Source organism: Mixophyes fleayi, chromosome 6 (genome assembly GCF_038048845.1).
Source record: "Mixophyes fleayi isolate aMixFle1 chromosome 6, aMixFle1.hap1, whole genome shotgun sequence".
Taxonomy (NCBI): Eukaryota; Metazoa; Chordata; class Amphibia; order Anura; family Limnodynastidae; genus Mixophyes; species Mixophyes fleayi.
The window spans coordinates 119057521-119074327 of NC_134407.1; the positions used below are offsets into that span (position 1 = coordinate 119057521).

The window sequence follows — 16807 nt, forward strand, 5'->3', positions numbered from 1 at the left end:
TCCTTATTTAGACGATCTACTCATCAAATCCTCAAAGATTTGCTTACGTCAGCACTTACCACTCACCATAGCGGTTCTTGAGAGCCATGAGTGGCTGATAAACGTAAAGAAATCCCAGGTGGTTCCGTGCCAACGCATGGTCTTCCTAGGACTCATCATGGATACCAGTCAGCAGAAGGTGTTCCTGCCTACGGAGAAGATCAGTTCAATCCGAACTATAACATCTCAGGTCTTGTTCTCTCCAAATCTCTCAATTCATTTGTGCATGCGGCTGCTTGGGAAGATGGTGGCCTCCTTCGAAACGATCCCCTTCAGTCGGGCTCATTCTCGATGCTTCCAGTGGGATCTGTTAACAAAATGGTCAGGATCCCACCTACGTTTGGATCTCCAGAGGATCTCGCTGTCACCGGGGGTGAGAGATTCGCTCCAGTGGTGGCTGAATCAGGATCACATGTCGGTGGGCAGGTCTTTCGCTCCATGGTCATGGATCATAGCCACAACAGACGCCAGCCTGATAGGTTGGGTGGCGGTAATCCTGCACCTCCGGCTCCAGGGACTTTGGTCTGTTCAGGAATCGGCCTTATCAATCAACGCATTTGGAGTTGAAGGCAATTCTTTTAGCTCTTCAGGGGGCCCAGACCCTCCTTCAGGGCCACCCAGTCAGAGTTCAGTCCGACAATGCCACGGCTGTGGCATATGTCAACAGGCAGGGAGGAACCAGGAGTGCAGCTGCAATGCGAATTGCAGCTCAGATTTTTGCTTGGGCAGAACAGTATGTTCCAGCAATCTCGGCAGTGTTCATTCTGGGAATAAAGAATTGGGAGGCCGATTACCTAAGTCGAAAATCCAATGATGCCGAGGGAGTGGTCACTCCATCCGGAAGTATTTCAGTCTCTAGTTCAGAGGTGGGGTCTTCCGGATATAGATCTCATGGCCTCAAGACACAACAAAAAAGTTCACAGGTTTTGCGCAAGGGCAAGAGACCCCTTAGCGGTAGCGGTGGACGTGATGACCATGTCATGGGAATTCAGGTTGGGATACCCGTTTCCCCGATTCCTATGCTTCCTTGCGTGCTCAGGTGTGTGAGGCAAGGCGGTCTGCCGGTAATTCTAATAGCTCCCTCATGGCCGCGTCGAGTGTGGTACGCGGACATAATCTCCATGGCGAAAGGAAAAGGATATCATCTTCCGTCACGAGACGACCTTCTTCTTCAAGGTCCCTTTCGTCACCAGAATTTATCTCAGCTCAGTTTAACGGCATGGCTGTTAAAGCCAGCCTCTGGAGGGCTAGGGGTTTCTCCCCCAGTGTAGTGAACACTATGCTGCGAGCTCGAAAGCCGGTTTCGGCTCGCATCTATCATCGTATTTGGCGAGCCTATATCAGATGGTGTGAAAATAAGTCCTGTCACACGTCTTCTTTTCGGCTCCCTCGCTTATTGGCCTTTCTTCAGGATGGGCTGGAAGCAGGGCTCCGTTTAGGTTCCTTTAGAGTTCAGGTATCAGCACTTTCAGTTTTCTTTCACCTGAAGTTAGCGGATTTGCCAGACGTCAAGACTTTTCTTCAGGGAGTCTTACATATTCAGCCTCCCTATGTTCCTCCTACAGCACCATGGGATCTTAACCTGGTACCGGGTATGCTTAAAGGGCCTCCCTTTGAGCCTTTACTTGTGGCAGATTTTAGGTGTTTCACCTAGAAGGTCGTCTTTCTTTTGGCAATTGCATCTGCACGTAGGGTGTCGGAATTGGGAGCTCTGTCTTGCCGGGAACCATATCTAGTTTTTCACAAGGACAGAGCGGTATTGAGAACACTCCCTTCCTTTGTTCCAAAAGCTAGTGTCGGCTTTCCATTTGAACCAGGAAATTGTAGTTCCGGTCTTTTCATCTACTTCCCATTCTGATCAACAATCTATGGAAAAGTTAGATGTGGTTAGGGCTCTCCGTATTTATGTCAAAAGAACTTCTCAGATTAGACGTACCGATTCTCTGTTTGTTCTTTATGATTCTAACAAAAGAGGCTGGCCAGCCTCAAAACAGTCCATTGCAAGATGGATTACGGCAACCATTAAGCTAGCTTACTTAAGGGTTAACCGTCCTGTTCCAGAGAGACTTACGGCCCATTCCACCAGATCGGTAGGGGCGTCATGGGCAGCGAGAAATGGGGTTTCTGACGACCAGCTTTGCAGGGCAGCCACCTGGTCTTCTGTCCACACATTTACCAAATTCTATCAATTTAATGTATTCGCATCTGCGGATGCAAATTTTGCTCGTAGTGCCCTACGAGCGGGGTTTTCAGAGCGGTCCCACCCTTAAGGGGCTGCTTTAGAACGTCCCCATGGTAAGCAGTGTTCCCCCAGACTGCATGAAAGAGAAAAGAGGATTTATGTACTTATGTTAAATCCGTTTCTCTGATTCCGTCTGGGGGACACTGCAATCCCTCCCTTCTGCTTTTCCTCTGTATGCTCTTGGTTGATTGACCTTTCTCCTTGGGGCTTTTTAATTAACTGACAGGAAGAGGGGAGGGGTCTGTCAGCAGTGCTAAAGTTAACTAGCTAGGTGCCAACTCCCGAGCTCCCCTCCACAACCCATGGTAAGCAGTGTCCCCCAGACGGAATCAGAGAAACGGATTTAATGTAAGTACATAAATCCTCTTTTTTAGTTGATTAGCCGCATTGTTGTCTCAGACTATTCTCGTATATGAAATCACCACCATGAAAACCTATTTAAACGGCAAGTAAAAACAAGAGGATTCCAAACTGGTCAGTCACCTGTGCAATGGCATGCATTGCTGGAATCCCAAAGATGTCCATCTTTTGCTGTAGGGTAGCAATGTTAAACTCGTAGAGGAGAAGGGGACAGGGAAGTCTATTTTTTTGAAGGGATCCATTATTACCTTGATGATTACTGGTCCTTTAAAGATACTCTAGCCTCCAAACATTTTAGTTTTCTACTTGTGTGTGTACTACAGGGCACTGCACGGTGGTAATCGCTTTGAGGAAGAGAAGTCCGACACAGACAAGACCCACAAAAAAAAATAAAAAATATTTCAGGAAAAAACGACTGCAATATACACACTTACCTGAAAACCGATTCTGCAGATATCCGATAGCAGCAGAAGGCTGACAGGACCTCCTTCCGAATGGACAGTTTCCGGCAGTAGTGTCTGACATCAGTGCGATCTAAATGATTTTTAATTTAAAACGGCAATGTCGGGACCCCGCAGATTAACTGTTTAAGTCTGTGTATATTGCAGTCATTTTTTCCTGAAATCGTTTTGTTTTGTTTTTGTTTTTGTTTTTTGTAAGTCTTGTCTGTCAGATTTCTTGTCATCTGTGAAGCGTACCCAACCCACACTACATACTGCTACACATGGTATTTCTTTACCTACTTTCAATCATAAGTTTGGACTTTTTGAATGTTCTGCACCACAATTCTAAAACACAAGCCTCCCTACCACTAGGCCACTCCCTCATGTCATTGCAATGCGAGGAAATTATCATACACAAACAAGATAGGAGGGCTTTCAGAAGATATATAGTTATTATGAGACAGACATAGACAATGGCAGTCTACTAGATTGTGAAATGTGTAAGCAAATTTATTAACGTATAGAAAGTACACAACATTCTGCAACACAAATATTTGGTTGGCTGGACAGATGGAAAATAAAAAATAGTCTGCTCCTTTCAAAAGGAAGTAAAAATCTAGATTATTTTATATTGTGGTTGTACTGCGTAAAAGCAAGTATAATAAAAGCAAGTATAATTGGCATTGCTAAACAAAGTATGTGATACCTGTCCTCTTACAGTTTTGTTTAGGCGATTACAGCTCTCTACATTGTAGTTTTATAGGCATTTAATTGTAGGTAATTATCTTCATCGAACACACTGAGTCTTCATTGTATATAATTTTTCTCTCCCTACATTTGTTAGAGGTTCACACAGAGCATGCAGGTGCAAACAGAGATGGAACGTTTGACATTGGAGCACGGCACAATGATGGGTCCTCCAACACAGAGCGAAAAAACGGAGGAGGCTATGAAAAAAAAACTCACCTCGAAGGTAAACAGTGTAAAGCAGGTAATAATTACAGTCTCGGAACGGAAATCAAAGTTTATCCTGTGACTTCATTTTTCAGTTCCTGGCAGAACATGTTGATGCATTTCAGTCATCAACTGGCTTTGAATCCACAATCAACAATTTTGATACCAACTTTTCAACCCACTTGATGGACCTTCTTGATAAACTAAGCATGTACAGTACCAATGACTGCGAGCACAGCATGATTAACATAATATACAGGTGAGTACTGAAATGTTGGGGAAGGTAAAGTGGGGAATGCTCCCCTCATTCACTTGTTGCATCATAGAATTCGAGGGACTTAGAAGTGGATATTTCCTTAATTTGTTAGATATGTGTGTTCCCTGGTTTTAATAAGGAAGGGTAAAAAATATTTTATTTAAATATTCTTGCTAAATATTAGCAATAATAGTAATAAAATCGTACTTGCTGCGTGCTTTGAAACGGAGAAAGCTTTTGTGATGAATATCCCTCCTCGTGAAATAAAATGAAAATAATGACATCAAAAAATGACAGCATTGCAACCTGATTTTTAGTAACTTTCCAAATATCCTGACAACTGCACATTGCTATGTATGGTTAAATGTAATGTGTTTTGCTGGTTTGTGATACAAATTTTATTCCACAGGTTGGACTTTAATGGATTCTACACAGATCGTTTGAAGAGATTGTCTGCGGAAAGAAGCCAAAAGCTGCCCTCTCAAACAGGACAGGCTCGACAGCCTGTTGCCATGTAGTAACGATCCTTTCCAAAAAAGTCACAGGAATTATGTGCAAGCCATCCTGATGCTTCCTTCCTGAGCTTCACACCCATCATTCACATCTGTAGTGTCTTTATATAAGATTTCTGTGCTTCAGAAAAGCTCATTGGAGGAAAATATACTTCTACACATTATGCGGACTGGAGTAGTACCTATTAACGGTACTGACTACCCCAACAGAGTAGAAGACGACAGAAGGAGACCGAATGCCCAGCAGAGCGATCTGAAAATAAATAATACCAGCATGCAGATGTCTTCATGGGACGACTCGTTGTGTTGCCAACTGTGCAAGATGACGTCATCCCAAACCACGACTTGTCTTAAAGCGGCGATGGACGGAACCAGCTGTCATTGATGTGACAGGGGTATTAGGGTTAGGATGGACACAGCTAACACCTAAAATAATACTTATGACATCAATGAAAGCTGTGTCCGCCCATCGCAGCTTTAAGTCAAGTCGCGGTTTGTGATGACGTCATCTTGCAAAGTTGCTAACACAACGAGGTGTCCCATGAAGACATCTGCATCCTGGTAAGTACTTTTTTTTATTTTTTTTTTATTTTCAGGTTACTCTACTAGGCATTCAGTGTCCTCCTGTCGTCGTCTTTTCTGTTGGGGTAGTCAGTACCGTTAAACTGACTACCACCGATGCGGACTACAGGTGAAGAAAAAGGCAACCATTAATCATTTTCATTTCAACTGTCTGTCCTAACGAGTCCTAGTTTAGTAGCTCTCAAATCTAGCTGGGCTGTCATGTCTTGCTTGCCCATGTTCTATTATTGTATTTATGTTTCTTTTCAAGTTTATAAATAATTCAAAAGGCCATGGTGACTACAGGTATTAAAGTATTGCTGTTTACATTGAGAACCTGATTTAAAAAAATTGTGACTCCACTGGATCATCTTTAAATCCTATCTTCATGATACAATAACTGTTTTGCAACCATTTTATATTCTATTGCCTTTTGTTGGAAATAAACATATCCTAAAGCTGCTAGGGGAATCATTGTTAACTCTTCATCAGTTCAGGTAAATTTTATTTCCTTACAACTAAAAATGTGGTCATATTCACTTTCTTTGCAAATTTTAGACCTGACTAGTACAATTGTAATGTTATTTTTATTGTGGAACAATAGGAAATTACAGAAATTGTATGAAAACCTTATCGTAATTTGGGGAATATATATATTTAAAATTTTTTGGGGTGAGATCTTTAATTCTAGCTGACCAGACATAACACAAGTTTATTTAATTTGTTGTCATTTTATTTTATATAGAAATCCACATCATATAATGCTTACTAGAAATAATATGAAAGAAATGCCATTGTCATGAAATTTTGCCATGTTTTGTGCAAGAAAAAAAAAATTTTTTTTTTTTGTTTTTCCTCAATGCCATTACTTATGTTGAGTGATTTTAACTTATTATTAATTTGTAGTGCGCTGTTTTGAGTGTTCCCCTTCCTGGTTAAACAAAATAACCGACATATTTTCTCTGATGTGGGCATTAGCAGCTATCTAATCACGTAAATTGAAACTGGATGCTATTCACAACAGTAACATTGGCTAAATTATTTTCAATATATGAATAATAAAAAATATGAATAAGTTGTTCTCTGTAAAAACTGTCTGTACTAAAAGGAGATGTCAACCAGCAAATTGATTACAAGTATTTTTCCAACTAGTAAGTTATGATAACAATTAAAGCTGTTCACTGACCCCCGTGTTTTGGTTTTGGCAAAACCGCCTTTGCATGTTTTGGTTTCATTTGTGGATCCCTTTTTTTTTCCTAAAATCCCTATTTTTATTTTTTGCTAAAATCACATAATTTTTGCTTCTTTTTTTTTTTTCCCCCCACCCATACATTATTATTTAACCTCAATAACACTAATTTTAAGTCATTTGCAGTCAATTTTTCCCATGTCACTGGTCACAATATTATTTTCATACATTTTCAAACAAAGATTGCAGCGACCTGCCTGGATGCTAAGCGACAGAGCAATGACACAAACACACGGCAGTTCATAGCTCATCTAGGAAACATTGTTACACAACAGTGGCAGAAAAGAAAAGTGGTGCAAGATGGAATTGTCCTTGTGCTTTCCCAACCACCCTTATGTAAGATATTGAAAAGAACATGTACAGTTTACTAAAGCAAACACTTCAGCGACAAGCAGTGCCACTTTTGTGGCTGAAGTGCTTTATTTGTTTGGACCCCTACAAAACAAGCTAGCAGTGGGCTTAAGGCACCTAAGCAAACGGTGGTGTTAATGAACGCTACTGTGGCAAGTCATGCACCAGTGGAAGCAGTTCTTTCCAGTGATAAGACGAAGGCCATTGTCATGCCTGGGCATAAGACCAAAAAATCCACCTCTTATGTGTGGAATTATTTTTGCACAAATCCTGATAACAGTTGTCTAGACATTTGTAGCATAGTAAAGCCACAGTCAGTAGAGGTGACCTTAACCATCTAGGAACCTCATCCATGTTACACCATTTGAATCGAGTTCATGGAAAGCTTTTGTGAAAATCAGAAACTTATGCTCAAAAGTAACAAGCAATCCAGCATCAATTACCTCCCTTCTCTAAGCTAGATCCCAGCACCTGCAATCTACACCCCCCAACACCTTCATCATAAATATCCTCACAAGTGATCGGAGTTAATCCTGCATCTAAGTTTCTAAGGCGAGATGACTCCTCCCCTATCCAGGACTCCTCATAAGAATCCTTGAGTGGTAGGCCCAGTGCTGCTGCTCCTGTTCCTGGGGGTGGGTTTTCAACCCAGAAGCAGACCAAGAAGAAGACTACTAGTAGTTTACAACAATTGACTGTTAAACAATCCTTTGCAAGAGGAAGCAAGTAAGAAAGCTGTCGCCCAGTTTCAAAGCTGATCACAGACGCCATGGCGACTATGCTAGTATTAGATCTGCGTCCAATATCCACAATTAATGCTGCTGGTTTTAGACAGTTACTTGAGATCTTCTGTCCCCGTTACCAAATTCCATCACAACACCATTTTACTAGAAAATCTATTCCTCACCTCTATCAGAAGGTTCGTAAAAATGTAATTATTGGGCTACAAAATACCATTCTACCCACTGTACACTTAACCATAGATATGGGGACAAGCGGAATTGGGCAAACTAAAGATTATATGATTGGTTGGTGATTCGCCTTCACCAACAGGGACAAGAGCAGCATGTACCCAAGAACGTCACATTTTCAGAGGCAGACTCCTATGTGTATCATCTGCTTCACTAAGGCATATTATTATAGATTTGAAACGCACTAAGTGGGGAGCAGCACGGGAGAAGTCAAGTAGGCGGGAGTGAGAGGTGGTTATCAGAGATGAGACAAGGTGCAGGTCAGAGGTAATACTGCTGACAACCTGTTTGAAAAACTAAGGGATGTCATTGCAACATGGCTTAGCCTACTTGGACTCTCCTGAGGATATGTGATTAACCATTATTGTTAGAGCATTACAGCGGGGGGAATTACATCACATTTCCTGTTTTGCTCACATAATCAACTTGGTTGGACAGAACTTTTTAAAAAACGACAATGACCTGTAGGAGATGTGGAGATGCGAAATATTTAGGGTCATTTTCGGGATTCTGCAACAGCATGTAGGAATGCAGCAGCTGCAAGAAGAATAGAAATTACGGGGAATGTACTTTAGGCCAGCGCAGTGGAGAATACTTTTCGTGTTGTGCAAGGTGCTGAAACCACTAGAAGTAGTCACTTGAGAAAAGAGTGCAGATATTGTTAGCTTGAGTCACATGATTTCCCTAATTAGACTTTTTGAAAAGCAGCAAGATAAATTGAAGTAGGAAATAAAGCAATTCTGCTAATTATGTTGGACTTGTAGGTTAAGTACTTTATTCGCTTCACCAGGATCCAAGAGTTATCAACATCTTGAAATTGTATCATTACATTTTGGCAACTGTGCTTCAGCCTAGGTTTTAAGAGCTATATCTTCTCTTTCTTTCCAACTGACCCAGATCTCAGGAGATGCAATGAGCTCCTGGTCAGCAAGATGACAGCTCAAGTGGTACATGACACAATATCTCCTTCACTTTCTCTGGAAATTGCTGCTAGGAAAAAGCTTAGCTTTCCCAAGACACCCAGTGTTGATGCAGATGAGTCTGCATAACATTTTGACATTTGGTCTGGTCTAAAAGAATTGGCAAAAAATCGTGACAGCTCTTCCTTAAAATTAACTACAAATTCCATGAGAAAGGCCATTATCGTCAATTACATCAAAGTGCACAGACTTCTGTGATGGTGGATTCCAGCGGGGATGAATTAGTATTGTTTAAGTATGACGAAAGGGGACGGTGGCAAAGTAAGCCCAACCGGTTCCTAGCAACAACAGACAGGGCAGTATAGGTGGTCCATCCTGTCCCAGATTTCTGGTGGCAAGCAGTGAGATAACCGCAGGCGGCTATTCGTGAACCAATCAGGAGAGCCGAATTATTCAGGAGAGGAATAACTGCAACCAGGCGAACTCACAGGATGTCTGATTACACCAACGTGTCCAGGGAGTATCTCGAGACTGTGCAGTGCTAAGCTCATTGACATCAACCATTCGCCAAACAGGGCGGAGATGAGAGGCGCTGAGGGAATTGCACAGACCGCATGGTACCCCCAGACGCTAGGGCCTTATCAACCACTAGGCTGATCAGACTGCAGCCTGGTGCGATGGGTCCCGGGAAGGTGTGACGCTGCCGGTAATTAATTTTTTTTTTTTTAAAAGTGATTTCCGCCCCCCACCCACGGCGCAGTTCGCCACGTGGGGGAGGGGGGTCTACATTTTATGGAAAGGCCAAAGTCATTGGTGGTCAGTGGTTAGCAACTGGCAGCCAATTGCTAAGCTGCTCGTTGCTGTGTGAGCGTCCACAATACTGTGCAGCAGACAGGAAGCAGGAAGTGTTCACTTCCTGTCTGCTGATCTGAGGAGAGGAACGACGCTGACTAGCACAACTACAGGTAAGTGACAGGGCTGCCAGGAAGGGGGGGGGGGGGGGGAATCTGCCATATAAATTTATAGGTAGGGAGAGGAGGGGATCTGCCATACAAATCTATAGGGAGGGAGAAGGGGGGGATCTGCCATACAAATCTAAATCTATAGGGAGGGAGAGTGGGGGGTCTGCCATACAAATCTATAGGGAGGGAGAGGGGAATCTTCCATACAAATCGATAGGGAGGGGGGGGTCTGCCTTACAAATCTATAGGGGGAGGATCTGCCATACAAATCTATAGGGAGGGGGGGGGGTCTGCCATACAAATCTATAGGGAGGGAGAAGGGGGAATCTACCATTCAAATCTGTAGGGAGGGAGAGGGCATTTACATAATAAATATAACCATTTCCCCCAAATATTCTATTAAAGTAATTCTATCGTTTTCAAATAAGCATTGCAAAGGCTATTGTATTGTGTTTCTAATGCACAAAGTAATTTATTTTAGCAGATGTAAATAGTCAACAATTCAATACATTATTATATTATGATACAGTACAGTACAGCCAATACCAAAAGTTACATACATACCGCTGCGCTAACCACAGGCACCCCTTGACAGTGATTCACCTTTGAATACTGTGTTCAGTGAAGTCTGAGGGCCGTGGGGGTGCAGCTATGATTATATACAGTACAGTGTTACACAGTGAACAATAGAGATGACGTAGCTTGCTTCTATAGGTCCAGACAAGGGTGGTTCCAGGGTAAACAGGTCATAGGCTGATTCAATCTAAGGAATCCAAAGGTGGGGGTCGTCTCTCCAGGGGATATCCTCCAGTTACAATGAATTCATTAGCATTTCACATTCTGATATCACTCTGGCTATTTATACCCTAACATCAATAACTAGAGTATGCAATATGCGATCTCTTCGGCGATGGAACTGGACAGCTGCTGATGAATAGGGGATTGGTATGATATCAGACATGAAACATTTCCCATAACCTGAACCTTAGATAACACTAAAGTGTACGTATAATCATAATATATAAACTAATAATAAACCAAATACTGTCTGCTCATAAATTACTGTGTAATGGATCCAATATGAATTACATAAATAACTAAATGTTGTAATGCGAGTGTGTGCGTGCGTATTTTACCGTGCGATCGCACCATGCCACGTGTTATGTGGCGTACAGATCGCAATCGCACGGCAAAACAATATTAACCAATATACTTTCGTTCATCCAATTATACGACTTCGACAGTCCACCCTTTGATAGTACAATAAACTATCACCTTAAAGATGTTATATGCAGGATCTCAGTACCACGTTTCATTGTTATGTAATGCAAATCCCCCTTGGGGTAAGACTACGCTGTTTGTAGATCTAAACAAGTTATCATAAGAGAGAATCTTAATCCTCAAAACGATTTCTTCTTTTACTATAGACCGTACATTCCTGGAGCTTGGAGATAACCTTTTGTATGCCCTTCAAGGGTGCAATAAAACACGTAATACATTATTTGGAAACGTACAATAGAACATGTATCAGCTATACAGAATACTCTACTACAGTTCTTCAAGTTTAACAGGTTCTGTCCAACGCATGTCTTTAAGCTCAGAATACATTTAAACACTTCATGTTCATCAATAGCATCATCCTATGTCTAACAATAATGTCATATACAATCTCCTTCAGCTTGCGTTAATATATACACTTCTAATAATGTCATCAGTTCTTTTCATCAACACTTGTGGGCGGGCTATTGTCTGTTCGTTCTTCCCAGTCTCCCACTACTCTGGTTTAATATTGGGAGACTCCAGACTAAGGGACCTAGGTGTTGTACTTTTCCCCTAGTGGCCTCCCACCCATAATTTGGGTACCTCAAGAATATTTAGTGGAAAGAGAACTAATCCTACTTTATATAATCACAGGCATGTGAGAGCACGCCCAGCACTTTGTTTGGTCTAAAACCTTACCCTCCCAAGAATGATAGTCATTCTCAAGGATGCCTGCTCCAGTCCGAATATTACTGGACTGGCATCGCTGGGTGTACTTTTTTTTTTCTATGGGGTCACCGTACTTACGGACGTAATGCTACTCAGACAATAGCCCCTCGCACTTTCTCCAAGCTCCAAGGTTTCCAAATTTTCCTTTATCCCTGAATTGAATAGACTAATTGGCTGGACCGATTATGCTACTAACTTCTCCTTCATCCCCACTACCTCAACATCATTACCTGAACCAGCCTCTGTCACCTACCAATAATTAAAAGAATTGACCGTCCTGAGAAGAGAATAAAATGAGAGAACACAAAACAGGAAAACTACAACTTCATGCTGGACAACTGTCTCAGCCTTTGGCTCAGGTGCTACTAACTGCATTCGAGGCCTTCCAGTACAGACTCATGAGTGCCCTTGGACCCTTCTCTGAGTGTTGGCCCCTCTGCAGTGGGTGGTATGGGCACCAGTGTGTCTCTGCTACCCTTGAAGCCGTGAGGCTAGTAGCCTACACCAGGTACCTGTCTGGCAAATAACCTAAGCTTAAGAAATTACTGCTCCACAACTTACTCTCCTGATCCAACATCCTGACAGTGTGACTTTTCAGGAAACAGTGTTTTGGACATTCTCGGTTGCTGTCTCACTATTTACCTTCTCTCAAGGTTTAACCTAGCCTCCCAGTTACAATCTCATCTCACGAGGGGTCAAGAACATTTCAAAAACTGACAGGTTAAGAGTCTGCCCAGGAGTGATCTTTTGGTAGCGGGACAGGACTAGTGGCTGAAGCTATCAGTCACGTCAATCGCGTTCCAACTCTTATTCTATTCAATTCGTTCTACCGAGTACCGTTACGTTATGTTCATACTGGTTTATGGCTAATTGAAAGTATGTGATTTGTTACCACTACTCATACATTCTACCTCTATTATTAATAACATGAATACCCCTATCATCTATTATAACTCTAGGACTATCACATTGAATAACAAAAGCTTTGAGTATGACACAGTAATACATTAGACACATTTCAATACACCTTTACCCAGACATATTTCATTGGTACACCAGTGCATACTTGAGGATCCTGCATAGTGGTAATTGAATGACGTGTATTTGTTTTACCTGGAGGAAAACCCATCAGCAGGGGGGATATGGGATGGCTCTATTGGTATCATTTTCCTGACATTCTCTTAAGATAGGACGTTGCCATCCTACTAGCTTGAGACGAAATGTCTGGTGCACCCCAATATACTCTTACCAGCTTGCACATACCTTCTGTACCCAGCTGAGCCAGACCATTTGATGCCTCTGGGTCTGGGTGATACACTCTGGGAGCTACTGGTCTACCTTGTCCATCTCTTCAGGGTCTGTCAGACTCCTCACCACATCTCTTCACTTTCCAGATAGTTAAATCTTCAGGTAACACAAATCTTCATATATTAACCAATATGTGTCACTCACCGGACCGTGAGTGCCTCTGCGCTGGTGCGTAGCTCCCTAGCCTTCCTGCTGGCACCTATCCTGAACCGCGGCCGTCCGCCATCCTGATGGTCTGTGCATGCGCAGCTCCCAAGAACTCTGGTGACTGTTGCTTTTAATCTAAATTGGTTGATCAGGCAACTCCCTATTTAAGGCACCTGTGCTCATTACCTAATTGCCTGATCTTGAGTCTCATTCCCTGTGAGTCTCTGAAGGTGTTTCCTGTGTTCTACTAGTGTCTTCAGTTTCCTGCTGATTCCTTGTGTCACATTGCTGGTTTCCATACCCGCTACTGTCTCCTGTGTACTACTAGTGTCTTCAGTTCCTGTGGATTCCCTGTGCTACTCATCGCTGGTTTCCATACCTGCTACAGTCTCCTGTTTCCTGCCTGTGTTCTCAAGCTGGACTCTGATTACCGGATCTACTCACCTGTGGTTCCTTCACTCGTCTCTGCCGTCCAGCGTCTCTGCAGTCCCTGCATCTCCCTGTGGACAGACTGTTCTACTGAATAGCGGTATGCCTATCTGTTATTGACTTTCTACATTTACTCTGCATATCCGCTAGGACAAGTTTCCACTCTCAGCAGCGGTATCCATACCCGCTATAGACTGTTATTGTTATGCTGCATATCTGTTTGGAATTAACCGTACTACTCAGTCGTTATATGCATAATTGTGATTGACTATCCTTTATTGGCCTGCATATCTGTGCTGAGCAAGTCTTTACCAAGCAGCGCCACATACCGTTATAGACTTTGCTGGATACGCTGCATATCTATTGGGATCAAGTTCCTCTGTGCTCTCAGTGTCTGCATTCTATTATCCTTTGTATGCCTCCACTCATCGACACCTGTACACATCCTCACCTATTGAGCAGTGGTACAACTTGCTGTACGCAGACCACTGACTTCCCCGCCAGCTACCTGCACCTGGACAAGTCTTCTCACCATAGCAGTGGTACGACTTGCTGTACGCAGACCACTGATTTCCCTACTACCTTCCCGCATCTACGCACGTCCATCCTGATCTCCGTGTTCAAATCTGCCTTTCCACAATATCAGCTAGTCGCTGACTCATTGACCAAGATTGCTGCAAGTCACTGACTTTCCTATTATTTATTGGCATTCTCTCTCCATCTGCTGTGATATATGTTCCGCTAGTCACCCTGCTACCAGAGGACCGTTGTGTGAACTTCACTACTCTGGTAAGCCCAGTCATCTGGTGAATTCCTGGGCAAGACTTCTAGTGCCCGTGACAATATGTGTATGCGTGAGTGTGTGTGTGTGTTCACCTTTTAAAACTAAAACAATACAACGAAAAACAAAACATAGATTTGTTAGCTGTCACTTAAAAACCCTGCTGTCTATTTGACAGCTGTGTTCGCCCTGGTGTGACAGCCATGTATGGTCGTGTGTGTAAATATGGACTTTACTAGCAGCTACTTCAGTTGGTAACTGTGTCACTGTATTATTATTATTATTAATTTTTTTATTTATAAGGCGCCACTAGGTATCCGTAGCGCCGTACAGGGACATACAGAAACACGATACAGGGTGAGACAGCACGGTACAGTTAACAAAAAGCACAGTAACTCAGAAGCTCAAAGTACAGCTAGATGAAAGGTGAGAGCCCCCAGCAGTGAAGCTAGAAGGGCAGGAGGACCTCACGGAGGAGACAAGGAGCTGGAGAGCAGAGTTAAGGTGGTGGAGAACAGGAGGAGAGGAGGCCCTGCTCAAAGGAGCGTACAATCTAACGGGAGGGTAGGACGGACAGAGACACAAGGGTGGGAGGAGGAAAGGGGGAGAACGCAGAGAGGGAGAGGGGGTTGAGGAGAATTACGAGGAGGGAGGCAGGAGGAGGGCAGGATAGGGATGGCGGTAGGTGGGAGGCTGGAAGTAGGTCGGTTAGGTGGGGGACTGGAAGGCTTTGAGGAAGAGGTGGGTTTTTAAGGCCTGTTTGAAGCTGGACAAGTTGGGGGATGTTCTGATGGAGCGGGGGAGCTGGTTCCAGTGAAGGGGGCAGCGCGGGAGAAGTCTTGGATGTGAGCATGGGAGGAGGTAACCAGGGGGGAGGTGAGGCGATGGTCATTAGCCGAACGCAGAGGGCGGGATGGAGCGTGGATGGAAATAAGGTTGGAGATGTAGGGAGCAGTGGAGTTGGAGAGGGCCTTGAAAGTAAGTGTGAGGAGCTTGAACACTATTCTGTAGGGGAAGGGGAGCCAGTGAAGGGATTGGTATAGGGGGGAGACAGAAGAGGAGCGGCGAGAAAGGAAAATGAGCCGAGCGGCTGCATTAAGTACAGAGCGAAGGGGAGCGAGATGAGTGCGGGGGAGGCCGGTAAGGAGGAGGTTGCAGTAGTCCAAGCGGGAGATGATAAGAGCGTGGACAAGAGCCTTAGTGGCATCTTGGGAGAGGAAGGGCCGAATGCGTGCGATATCCCGCAGCTGGAAGCGGCTGGATTTGGCGAGAGAGAATGTGAGGAGCAAAGGAGAGAGAGGAGTCAAGGATGACACCGAGCCAGCGAAGTTGAGGAACAGGGGAAATAGAGGAGTTGAGAACAGAGATAGAAAGGTCGGAAGGGGAGGGGGAATGAGCGGGAGCAAAAATAATAAGTTCGGTTTTAGCGAGATTAAGTTTGAGGAATCTAGAGGACATCCAGGAGGAGGTGGCAGAGAGGCAGGCAGACACCCTGGAGAGGAGGGAGGAAGAGAGATCGGGAGAGGAAAGGTAGAGTTGGGTGTCATCGGCATAAAGGTGGTACTGGAGACCAAAAGAGCTGATGAGTTTCCCCAGGGAAGAGGTGTAAAGAGAGAAGAGTAGGGGTCTGAGAACAGAGCCTTGGGGGACCCCTACTGGAAGGGAAGAGGGGGGGGAGAGAGATCCAGAGGTGGAGACAGAGAAGGAACGGTCAGCAAGGTAGGAGGTGAACCATGACAAGGCCGGAGAGGCCAAAGGATTGAAGGGTGAGGAGCAGGAGCGGGTGGTCAACGGTGTCGAAGGCCGCTGAGAGATCCAAGAGAATGAGAAGGGAGAAGTGGCCCCTGGCTTTAGCGGAGAGGAGATCATTAGTGACTGTGGCCAGGGCAGTTTCAGTGGAGTGGAGGGGGCGGAAGCCAGATTGAAGAGGGTCAAGGAGGGAGTGGTCAGAGAGGTAGGTGGAGAGGCGGCTGCAGACGAGCCTCTCAAGTAGTTTGGAGGCAAAGGGGAGAAGAGAGATGGGGCAATAGTTAGAGAAAGAGGTGGGGTCAAGGTTAGGTTTCTCAAGAATGGGGGATACAAGGGCGTGTATGAAGGAGGAGGGGAAGATGCCGGCGGAGAGGGAGAGATTAAAGAGGTGGGAGCAGGTGGCGGGGGAGAAGGAGCGAAGGAGGTGGGAGGGGATGGGGGACAGGAGGACGGAGGGGAGGATGAAATAAGAGAGTGTACTTCTTCGCCCGTAGTGGGGCAGAAGGAGAAGAGGGGGCGGTGGCGGGAGGGGGAGGGAGGAAGTGTGGGGGGGCGGAAGATGGGAGGAGGTGATTTTGAGTCGG

The 16807-nt window shown here is 44.3% G+C and overlaps 1 protein-coding gene across 1 annotated transcript in view; it reads left to right on the forward strand.

Annotated features, from left to right (window-relative positions):
* The window catches only part of TUBGCP2 (tubulin gamma complex component 2), an 89458-nt gene extending 82906 nt beyond the window's left edge, over positions 1-6552 (forward strand). Inside the window, exons 16-18 of the mRNA XM_075217186.1 lie at positions 3929-4057; positions 4134-4297; positions 4704-6552. Coding sequence (XP_075073287.1) covers positions 3929-4057; positions 4134-4297; positions 4704-4812 — 402 coding nt within the window. The 3' untranslated portion in view covers positions 4813-6552. The remainder of the gene's footprint in view (positions 1-3928; positions 4058-4133; positions 4298-4703) is intronic.
* Positions 6553-16807: the final 10255 nt, after the last annotated feature.